Source organism: Armigeres subalbatus, chromosome 3, assembly GCF_024139115.2.
Source record: "Armigeres subalbatus isolate Guangzhou_Male chromosome 3, GZ_Asu_2, whole genome shotgun sequence".
Taxonomy (NCBI): domain Eukaryota; kingdom Metazoa; phylum Arthropoda; class Insecta; order Diptera; family Culicidae; genus Armigeres; species Armigeres subalbatus.
The window spans coordinates 280945162-280957189 of NC_085141.1; the positions used below are offsets into that span (position 1 = coordinate 280945162).

Below are 12028 nucleotides of genomic sequence, written 5' to 3' on the forward strand. Positions count from 1 at the left end.
GAAAAACAACAAAGCCCCTGGGGTTGACCAACTACCAGGAGAGCTATTTAAACACGGTGGTGAGGCACTGGCTAGAGCGCTGCACTGGGTCATTACCAAGATTTGAGAGGAGGAAGTTTTGCCGCAGGAGTGGATGGAAGGTGTCGTGTGTCCCATCTACAAAAAGGGCGATAAGCTGGATTGTAGCAACTACCGCGCAATCACAAGGTACTCTCCCAAATTTTATGCCGTCGATTAGCACCAATTGCAAGGGAGCTCGTGGGGCAGTACCAGGTGGGTTTTATGGTCGAACGCTCCACCACGGACCAGGTGTTCGCCATTCGCCAAGTACTGCAGAAATGTCGCGAGTACAACGTGCCCACACATCATCTATTCATCGACTTCAAAGCCGCATATGATACAATCGATCGAGACCAGCTATGGTAGCTAATGCACGAACACGGATTTCCGGATAAACCACGGGGATGACAAGCTACGCCATCTTTGTCACATCTTTTCTAAGTCACCAATACGAGTGCACTGCGAATGCAACATAAACAATTACGAGGGTGAACATGATATAAAACGAACAAAAGCATAGACAGTACCTTGTGAAAGTACCATTCTGAAGAAATGAGCAAATAAGTTGAACATTCTTAAGTTTAAAGCAAGGAATCGAGTGTAAAATAGTTTTAATTTATAGTTTGTTCCTTTTTTCTCTATTAAATCATGATTGTATCATGTTGCATTATTAAGTGGCATGGGCGTTTTGCATCATATTCTCCTGTAAAAACGAAAACATTCAAAATTCGCGCACATACTATTGCAAAATAAATCAGTATTGGGGTAATTTACCACTGGGGATAAATTTATCCCCAAAAAGAACGAACAGGCAAACCTGTCAAAATCCATAGTAAAAAATTGGATGTCGCTCCTCTGGGATAAACTGACACGGTTGATCAAAGCGACGATGGATCGGGTGATGTGCGTAGTTCGAGTTTCAGGGGCATTCTCGAGTCCCTTCGAAACGCGCAGAGGGTTACGGCAAGGTGATGGTCTTTCGTATCTGCTATTCAACATCGCTTTGGAAGGGGTAATACGAAAAGCAGGGATTAACACGAGTGGTACAATTTTCAATAAGTCCGTCCAGCTATTTGGCTTCGCCGACGACATAGATATTATGGCACGTAACTTTGAGAAGATGGAGGAAGCCTACATCAGACTGAAGAGGGAAGCCAAGTGGATCGGACTAGTCATTAACACGTCGAAGACAAAGTACATGATAGGAAGAGGTTCAAGAGAAGACAATGTGAGCCACCCACCGCGAGTTTGCATCGGTGGTGACGAAATCGAGGTGGTAGAAGAATTTGTGTACTTGGGCTCACTGGTGACTGCCGAAAACCAGCAGAGAAATTCGGATACGCATAGTGGCTGGAACTTGTACGTACTTTGGACTCCGCAAGACGCTCCGATCGAATAGAGTTCGCCGCCGTACCAAATTGACAATCTACAAAACGCTCAACGCTGGACGATGCTCGAGGAGGACCAACGCGCACTGGGAGTTATCGAAAGGAAAGTGCTGCGTACCATCTCTGGTGGGGTGCAGATGGCGGATGGTACGTGGAGGAGGTGAATGAACGACGAGTTGCATCAGCTGCTGGGAGAACCATCCATCGTTCGCACCGCGAAAATCGGACGACTGCGATGGGCCGGGCACGTAGCCAGAATGTCGGACAGTAACCCGGTGAAAATGGTTCTCGACAACGATCCGACGGGTACAAGAAGGCGAGGTGCGCAGCGGGCAAGTTGGATCGATCAGGTGGAAGATCGTTGCGGACCCTCCGTAGACTGCGTGGTTGGCGACGTGTAGCCATGGACCGAGCCGAATGGAGAACACTTTTATATACCGCACAGGCCACTTCGGCCTTAGTCTGAATAAATAAATAATAATGAAATAAAAACGGATAATGGCTTATTAGTTTAGGACAGTATCTTTATTAAAAATTTACTTTTTTGTATTAGAATCATGCAGAGTAGGGTGTCCCAAAGAACACTATGTTCGAAAAGTCAAGATTAAATGAAAGATTCTAACATCTGGAGCATTTCTGTAGAACAACCCAAAATTCTAAAAAATAGTTTAGAGGTTCCGACAGAGCGGTTTTCTAATCTAATCTAATCTAATTTAATCTCATACTTGCGTAGCCAATACTTGAAAGCATCCTGACGGTTTCTGAATTCCGTAATTTTTCTTTTCATATGGCCAGGCCAACTACGCAGAATGTACCGCAGAGATGATTCCTAGATATTGAGCGACTTCATGAATACCTAAAGTCACTTAATAGCTTGGAATCGAGGGGAAAGGAAGAAAGCGTGGACCTCCCGTACCAAACGCTTCCAATAATATAGATCCCTAATATATAATAAAAATCGTGTGCGTATTTATGTATGATGTATATAAGTTTGTTTATGTGTGTATATATGTATGTGTGTATATGAGTGTGTATGTGGGTTTAAGTGAATGTGTGTATGTGCTTTTGTGTGGGTGCGTGCGTATTTAAATAAATTTACAGTTTATCAAAACCTTACATCTGCTCAAAAATTCTGACGCTGAACCAAGAGCCAACACGCACTAACTGATTAACTTTACTACCGGCAGCGTAATCCTAGAGGTTCCGAGAGAGCGGTTTTGAAAAAAAAAATTTTTTGCACTTATTGGCATATATTGGCATATATTTTAAATAAGCCAAAGATTTGAATGAGACAATGTAACAAGATAATTTTTGACGGGAAAGGTCAATTCTAAGATTTGTTTTTGCGTGCACAATTTTTATACCCTTCAGGTTATAAGACTTCCGCGTTATCTTAAGTCTGACAAATAAACATTTGTTGATCCTCCAGAATGCATAGATTGTAGAATAACTACTTATGGAAATTGTTTAGATTCTCAGAATTATTTAAACCTCCATCCCTCCATTCTCCAAGTTCAGTAGACACACTTGACTACCATAGTACCCCCGTTCGGATTTTTCGGATCTGTTACAGATTGTTCAGACATCCCATGTCGTACGGATCCCTGAGATTCTACAAGCTTGGCAGATTCATCATGAAATGAACAGGTGCCAGCGATAGAGGTACATATTACATTGAGTATATTTTACAGGTGACGCATTTTTCTAAAAACTTCGAAAATAAAATTCAATTTTGCAACTATCTGCATTTCAACTGCTCCAGCGTGTTATGACTGATGTGCCTAAAGGTAGTATTGAGAAAAATGCGAAGTTTCTTGACAAATTTAAAGTTAGTTGGAACAAAATGCACATGTAGTATAGATGCGGTCAATAAGCTAAACTCTTAATTTAATGGTGATTTCCTCCAAAAACATGTATTTTCGAAGTGTTTATCAATAATCTAACATATCATTCATTATGTGGTCCAAAAATTTCCATGTAAAGCCAGCAATATTGCAACAAAACGATTTTATTCCAAAATTGAGAATTTTAATCCAAAATGAACGATGCTGGGCAATATGCGCCACCCAGGAATGATAATCAAAATATTCCAGTATTTTTCACCAAATTTTTCAAACTATTCTGCACAAGGTTAGTGTCAACTCTATCCTTTCAGTTAGTCAACGTCTCAGACTGATGGGAATGAGGTGGAAATATTTTTTGTATCTAAAGAAAAGCATTGAGGACAGAACCGCCGAAATTGCGTTGGAATGAGCCAAAATAATGTTTTATTTTTTTAATTTTTAATACCGAATTTTTGACAGAGTTATTTCGTTTGACGGCATACAAATTTGTTTTGGTTTCAGCTGCCTACGTTTTTGAGACAAAATTTGGGATATACTTAAACCAAGAACAGGGGGTGGTGCATTTTTCCCAACCGGCGTATTTTTTACATATCTCCCCTACCACTATTAATGGGAACAAAATGCAACAGAAACCGAGATTCACTGCCAGTAAAAGTACATTAGGGTGGCTCAAATTAGTATGGAAAAAACTTTGTTCAATTTTTTGATGGGCCGGCCTCTTATTCGGTTCTATTTGATGCCCTGATGCTCTGGACAAAATTTTAGCCAAATCGGTCAACGTTTGGGCAGTGCTCAAATTATTAGTTCTCGCGATTTTCAGCATAACATTCTGTATTTTATTTTTCAAGAACTGAATGAGTATCATGGTTCTTGATCATAAATTGTGCCGTCCAACGGCAAATCACTGTTTTTGGATGTTTCTGCATACATTTTTCCATATAAACTTCCAACGAGTTTAGCACTGCCCAAACCGATTTGGTTGAAATTTTGTCCAGAGCATCAGGGCATCAAATAGAACCGAATAAAAGGGCGGCCCATCAAAAAATTTGAAAAAGTGTTTTTTGAGCCACCCTAATGTACATTTATAAAGTTTTTTTTAAAAGGTAGTAAACCATCTTGAAATTCAAAATAGGGTTAAAATCAGTTGCAGAAACATCCATGCTGTCAAATTTTCTTTTCAATGAGCTGACTTTAGTGTGTAGAATTGTACATGTATCACTTTTTCTGGAAACGAAATTGCGATTGTGATATGTACCAGAAATAAAAAAAGTGCATATCTCCAGCTTTAGTTGTCATAAATCACATTTTTGTTGTTCTTTTACTAGATCTTTGCGAACAGAAGCCGTTGGTGTTAAAGACATAAAATTGACAAAAACGGTTTTTACCACTTACGCTGGCACCGGTTATTACTATGGGGCGGCTCCATACAAAGTGGTGGCCAATATATTTTTTTGGTTTTTTGGCATTTCATGATAGTATTCTAGTAAGTTTAGCATAAAATTAGTAATATCTATGTATTATCATCGCATCGGGAAGGTGTAACTAGTATTTAACCCAGTCATGAGCTACGTATTCCTGAATAATAAACGTTTGTTTTTAATTATAGGAACAGTTTAAATGCAAATCAAAACTAGAATATGGTTGATGTGTCTAAGATTAAATAGGAGAGCTGGAAGAATCTCTCCTCCTAGCCAAAATCTGACGCCCCCCCCCCATTTTTTAAAAATATGTTGTATAATAAAATTGTTTTATCAATCAGGTATTTTGGTGAAGAATTATTTGTCTACCAAACCTCACCCTCCCCCACACACACTTATCTACAACCCCTCCCTTCTAGAAATATTTTTTTACGTGTATTATAAATCATTCAAACTAGTTGAAAGGATTATTCTTTAATATTTTTCCATTATTTTTACTGGACACATTACAATACCGTCGTCGGGGGTGACAATGCGTCAAATGGGGGTGAGAATGGGTAACTGTTTCAACTACTTAGAATGCTTGTAGAATGGATTGAATGTATCTGAAGGAAAGAAGACTAAAATATAAGAGACCTTTTTGGACGATTTTGCTCTACGATCTCCAGGCTGCCGGTAAGAGCGATGACCCATTGTCACCCCGATGGCGGTAACTTAAACTAAGTTGATTATTTTTCTCTGTTGTTTATAGGTACTGCAAGGATGAATATACTACAAAATTGGTGAGCGTGGGGCGCAACCGTGGGTGGAGAGATGTGGCCTCGATCTGTGTATTGTGGTGTTGATGAAATTGTTGATTTAGTGTTATTTTTGTTTAGATGAATACTACACAAATGAATGAAAACATAATTTCCATTGATAAATTGTCATAACAATTGTATTTATTAAGTAAATCAAATTCACAAGCAATTCTATTCATTTTCTAAAGTTTCATCAAAAGCAAAAATCATCATTCAGTTGTTCAACATCGTCCATCAGTTCGTCTAGTGCATTGCCTTCAGCGTTTAAATTTTCAGAGCTGTCAAGATCTTCGAATAATAAAAGTGATTTAACAAAATCTGAATATTCTGCCCGGGCTAATCAACTCGTACTTTGAATGGTTCGTACATTATTTCAGTAACGAGTTTTTTTTTAATCAAGATATTTGGACTCTAAATCCTTCGTAATATTTCACTGTAGGAAATATGTAATAAATACTCAAATGCACTCTTGACTATTTGAGATTCTTTTGGAACAAAAAGTAAAACGATGCTCCATATTATCATAAACATTTCTTTTCAGATTTCTTTTTGATTAAATTACTATTGCACAATATATTGTCGCGCATATCTTTTTCTAGAATACCGCGGCGGTCTTACGCTCGCAGGCTCGACTGCGAAGGTAAACGTCAAGATGGCCACCGGGTTAAAGGATAGGGAGAATTTTCCCGCTGAATATATAAACTTTGGGAATATATAAACAAAGTTATCGTGAAAACATTAAAAACTTTTTTGGCCAGTTGGATAGATACAGTTTTTATATGGAAAGATTATTTTTTATCTGTTTTTACCCATTTTTAACAAAAATAAAAATTAAGTGTGTAACATTTTTAAGACTTAATTTCACATTCAACAGTTCCACCTTTCAAGCTGTGTTTAATTTGTATGATTTTTTTTGGGTTGTGCTCGAAGAATCGATAATCGTAATTAACACAAAAAAAAATTGTTCGACCTTGTGCCAAAATGACTATCCGCAGCTGTATTCCCGTCCCGCAGATAATATAGAATTTTTTTCAGTAATTACCCATTTTTTACTAATTTTTATTAACCGTGCAACCTCAACAACGTACCCTCTTCAAATTGTAGACAATTATCTTTCCAACGGTGTATTAATTTGCAAAATTGGACAGTTATTCGCTGAGAAAATTGCATTTGTTTGCATTTTTTCTGCGATTTTCACTATTTTCCTAAGTCTGATGACTGTGGCGCAATGAGCTTTCATCAGGTCAAGCTCAGACCCGACCGCATTGCGTAGGCAAGAGCACGCAACTCACAACAACACGTTCCTCTAATGTGAACGTGTACTATACACATGTGGAAGTGTTGGCTTGAGAAATGGATTGCAAGTGATTTGACTATGCGTCCAATTTGGGAATCTCGAGCTCGTTCAGTAGCCGCTAGGTTGCGAAGGCCGACGGAGGTTCTTCGTAGCTTAGTTGAATAAAGCACCAGTCTAGCGTACTGAGGGTCATGGGTTCGAGTCCCATCGAAAGGAAAGTGGTTACCTCCAATACATTTTCCAAATCAATATCTTCCACATAACGTACAAATTCACATATGAGTTTTCACAACATTGTAAATTAATGTCCAAGTCGGGTGATTTAATCCCCGGAAATAGGCAATTAACTTTGATTGAACTGTTTTGACATGCATTAAACGAAACAAAATATTTGAGAAAAATTATATTATCCTAATCTCCACTTCAATGATAAAAAAGCGAACGATAATTCCCATAGTACATTGCGGCTGTTGGTTCGGTTCGTGGTACACAGTAATTAACACTTACACTGGATGTGATTTTTCCGCATGTGATGTAGAGATAATACTTGAATAAAGACAGAAACACTGCAGTGGCCGTTACCACGTACCCTACTATACTGATAGGACTATCCCAATCGAGCACTGACATTTCTTAAAACGTTGGCGGAAAAACCTGCAAAAGAAGAAAAAGAAAAATGAAACATTTAGTTGATCCAAGTACATATTTTAGAAGAAGGAAGTCTTTTGTAAAAGAATGTGTGCGGAAAATGAGTCAGCATGTACTCCATCGAAATTATTTTCAGTACTTGACAAACTCAAAATGTTTGGATTGTTTGTTTTATAAACAACTGTTAACTCTATAATCTATAAGTTATGGAACAATGGTAGACACAATGCCTTTCAAGCTCATGGATTTAAAGTAATAAAATACTTTTCTGTTCACATTATTTTTGCACATTTGAAGCAGCAGCATTATAATCGAGAATGGTGTACGAACAATTGTATTTACAACTGATTGATTTCATCAAATAGGCATTCGTTACCAACCACCCTCATTAGCGTACACTGATTTCAATACAAGTAACACCGTGCTGTAAATCTCGTAAATCTGACTACACTCGATTGTTGTCTGGCAGGGCTTTACTTAAGTCCAACCGCACCTTGAAATTCACTTCGTATTTATTGCAATTTACAATCGCATGGAATACGAAGTTTCAAATAAAAAGGACCCCCAACTAGAGGGTGCATTTGTGCTCCATGCTATCCGAGTGGGAAGTACTTTAATGTAAATATTGACCCGAAATGCATGCACATACAGGGAGCCACATATTGTGCTCTGCTGGCTGTCTGACTGACATCCATTGTGAGCTGAGAATTGCGAGGATCAATGTTTGCACAATTCGACAAACATTGAAATGATTTAATGGCGCAAAGTGGATGCATAATGCCAGGGCAGGGGGATTAGTAAAGCAAGTCGAAGAGGGCTAACCATTGATTTGAAATTAATAAAACCTTCGGTCAGAGCTCTTCGTGGTGACAAAAGTATTGTACGCTTGACAACTCATTTGAAGTTATTTTATTTTCAAACGATATAAAAACCACTTCCATGGATGTGATTTTCGAGTGTGGCTGTGAACTAACACGTGAGCTCTGCTAATATTGATAAATATACTTACGGGCAATTTGCCATGAGCCGAATAGCACGTTATTCAAATTATTTACATGTGAAATAAAGTCTTCTGATTTCTGAACAAGGCTACGAGCTGACTTAACGCTGGCGAAGCCATGTTTCTTTTGAACTCTATAAGAAATTAGGGGGCAGATAACACCTTTTCCATCGCGTTCATCGTTTTGATAACTAGACCATTGTTTACCATTGAAATAAAAAAAGAAGGCATTTCTAATGGTAAGATACGCAGCTACATAGCACGACGAACGTTCAGGTTGGAAATTCTCTTGACTTCACTGGGCGCAAAAGTATCAACATGTTAGCTTCATGATATAGGTACGATGCGAGAAAGGAAACATTGCTGTGGGTGTTTTATTGTTTCTGTTTCTATCAACAAGTCGTTCTGTTATTTTTTGGTTTGTGCGATTGCATCACTGGAATCTCGGTTTAGCGTAGCATTGGTTAAAGTGTCTAATAAACACTTTGATTGGAGGCGGTAATGTCCTAGTTTTCATGTGTTCACCAAATAAAAGAATGAAGAAGAATCAGGTAATCTAATAAAAATTCAAAGTCTCCACCAAGGTACAGTTGCATCATAACAAATATTACGTTGTAATGTGAAACACCAGACAATGGCTGGAATACGATTCATCCATTCACTAACATACGGAACAAAAGCAGCCGTTCTCACGCCCGCCTAATTACGTCAAAACAAAATTGAACAAAACAAGTTTACACACGTACATATCATGCAGTTAAACATCTTCCTCGCCCTATACGTTGATTATGGTTATTATGGAATTGGATATAACTGACTGAGTGAGAGTCAACCGAACGTAAGTGAGTACATGTACCTAAAGGTACGCACCATTGGTCATTGTCAATGCTATGGAAATAACTGGACCTTTAAAGTTGATCCAAAAACGCAAATGGTTGTTGAGAGTTGAGAGTTCATGTTAACCTTGACCACGGACATATTTCCTAGCCCATTAAACTTTTTATGAAAACTCAGTCTCAAAAGATGCGCAATGCCGTCATTACCTGTACTGTAGACTAGCAAGATAGACATGAGATTATTCAATTCGCCAGCATGTTCAAAGGTCGCCCAAAAACGATATCCAATGGGAGTTTAATGGCCTCTATGCCGTGCCCCTATAAATATCGCAAATCACTTCGAAATTGTTGATTTATTACATTTCTATGTCTGGTTGAATTTGGGCAATAAAAAACAGGCTGGAATGTTGCGAACATCATGCTGTGGATATGTTCAATCGGTCAAAATTCATGCAAACTCATTGAATATAAACTATTTGAAAAATATTAAGATGTTTCTTGCTCACCGTTCGATGTAATTAGCGATGGTAAGACAAATTTGTTGAGATAGGTAATATGTTGGTAAAATTCAAATAAGCATAACTTCCTTATAAGTTGTCTCAATTTGATTTCCCAAGAAGCTCTCGTCGAGAAATGTGGTCTACTTTTCGGAAACTACTTGATTGGATATGTTGAATATGGATATGGCTTCTACCGTAGAGATAGCGGAATTCCAGAGATTATGTTTGAAATTCAATGCTTTTCTCGGTTTTGTTTTTCTGTTCTTGTTTGTATATTGATTGATTTTTATATTCTATTTAGGTAGAATGAATAAATTTTAGAAAGAATGTTGGCTGCCGTGCTCCAATTAAATCTTTAAACATACGGCATTTTCTCTTGAATTACTCTAAGGGAGAACAGTCTAAAATTCACCCTTCGACGTTTTTCGATATTTTCACCAATATAAACAAGAGTATAGAACCATTTCATGCAAAAATTACAAAACTAACTACATTTCGCAATGATCTCTTCTTCAAAACAACAATGTTTTACTGACTTTCTAACGCATTTAAAATAAGTTTAAAAAATGGTTCAGGGACAAAACGCCCCACAGTGGGGCCAATTCCAAAAAAGACGATCAAAAATGTCAGAAGTGAATAAAATGGTCTAGCATGCCACATATTATGATATTTCATTGAACAGATGTTTCATCTTCTCGGTATCACCGACCCATAAGCTAGAATTCCACTACCGGAGCCAGAGACGGGGTACCAGTCGTCGCAAGCACGCTATAGTTCTCAAAGACAACGCGCTTGCACCAAGTGGTGCCTCATCACCTGGCTGGCGCCGCCAGTGTAGAGTTCTATTTCTATGAGTACTTTCACAGGTATTAACTGCTATCTTCAATTATCAATTTCAGCCGCCTCACTGCAGGGCTAACGAGAAATGTATTCCATTATTAGAAATTGTACAGTATGGTCCATAAAAAATGGGAAAATGGTAAATGCATCATGAAACAATCATGATTATCCTTAAACAATTGAAAAATGCTCCTTAAAAAATCTGATCATTTTTCCTCAAATTATTGAACAAATTACCTTGGAATATATAAAATGCTCCGTAAACATTTGAAAAGTGTACCGTAGAAACGAAAAAAATGTACCGTAAACAATTGAAAATGCTCCTTAGAAGCAAAAAGAAAAACAAAGATTTGCTATTTAACTAATGATAATTGCGCAGTATATTGATATAAGAATTATTGTGAAAGAGGTTGAAAAAGTACCTTGAAATTGGCTGTCATAAAGTAGAATCTTATGCACCATTGTATAGCCCCTGGAGTATGAAGCTGATTGTTTTGCTTGGTAACCCTATTCAACAGAAAAATGCTCCGAAAACTAAGGAAAATGCTCCCTAAAAAGAAGAAATACTCCTTAAACCAATAAAAAATGCTCCTTAACCTGAGAAAATGCTCCTTAAACTAAAAACAGTGCTCCGTAAAAAAAAATGAAATGCTCCATAAACTTATACAAAATGTAATCTTAGCCTACAAGCAATTCAAAGCATTGTTGAAGAAATTGTGCACCAGACTGCTCATAGACAAACAGACGTCCCATACAACTGCACATCGTTTATGCTTGACGATACGAATTTCATTAAAATCACATTGCATATAATGCTAATAGGTTTATTCATCAATTTCCCTGCATAACCACAAAAGATATCTTAGTTACAAGATAAATATTGTCGCTTCGGTTCCCTTTGTTCTGCTGTCCGAAACATGTTGGGTACCGAACAAATTGTATGTATTTTCCTTCATTGACATTTAGCACCCTATCCTCGCCAGCAAAAGATGTTCCGGACAGCCACGACAGCGACAATTTTTATCTTGTAACTTGAATATCTCCACCCACGGCTTGAGGAACTTCACTTCTGTTTTAATGGACAATTTTTGGGCTGCCATAAAAAATGCGAAAACATCAAAATTATTGTTACGTAGCTACATAGTTGAGAGACTATGTTACATAGTAACATTTTTTTTCATTAATACATTCACTAGATACAAATGTTTTTTTTCATGATACGTTTGCTTACACACATATATATGAATAGTAGAAATAACCCTTTAGTGTACAAAAACATAAGGTAAAAAATATTTTCGCATTTTTTTATGGGCCATACTGTAAACATATAAAATGGGTTTTGTTTCGTCCCTGAACAAAGTAAGGCTATAAAGCAAATCGTTTCTTGATGTTACGGT

The 12028-nt window shown here is 37.6% G+C and overlaps 1 protein-coding gene across 6 annotated transcripts in view; it reads right to left on the reverse strand.

Moving 5' to 3' along the window:
• LOC134224622 (retinol dehydrogenase 14) overlaps nucleotides 1-12028 on the reverse strand; it is an 86402-nt gene that overhangs the window by 36245 nt on the left and 38129 nt on the right. For all 6 annotated transcript variants that reach the window (XM_062704050.1, XM_062704049.1, XM_062704047.1 and 3 more), the window contains exon 2: nucleotides 7315-7461. In XM_062704050.1, coding sequence (XP_062560034.1) covers nucleotides 7315-7437 — 123 coding nt within the window. In that variant the 5' untranslated portion in view covers nucleotides 7438-7461. The remainder of the gene's footprint in view (nucleotides 1-7314; nucleotides 7462-12028) is intronic.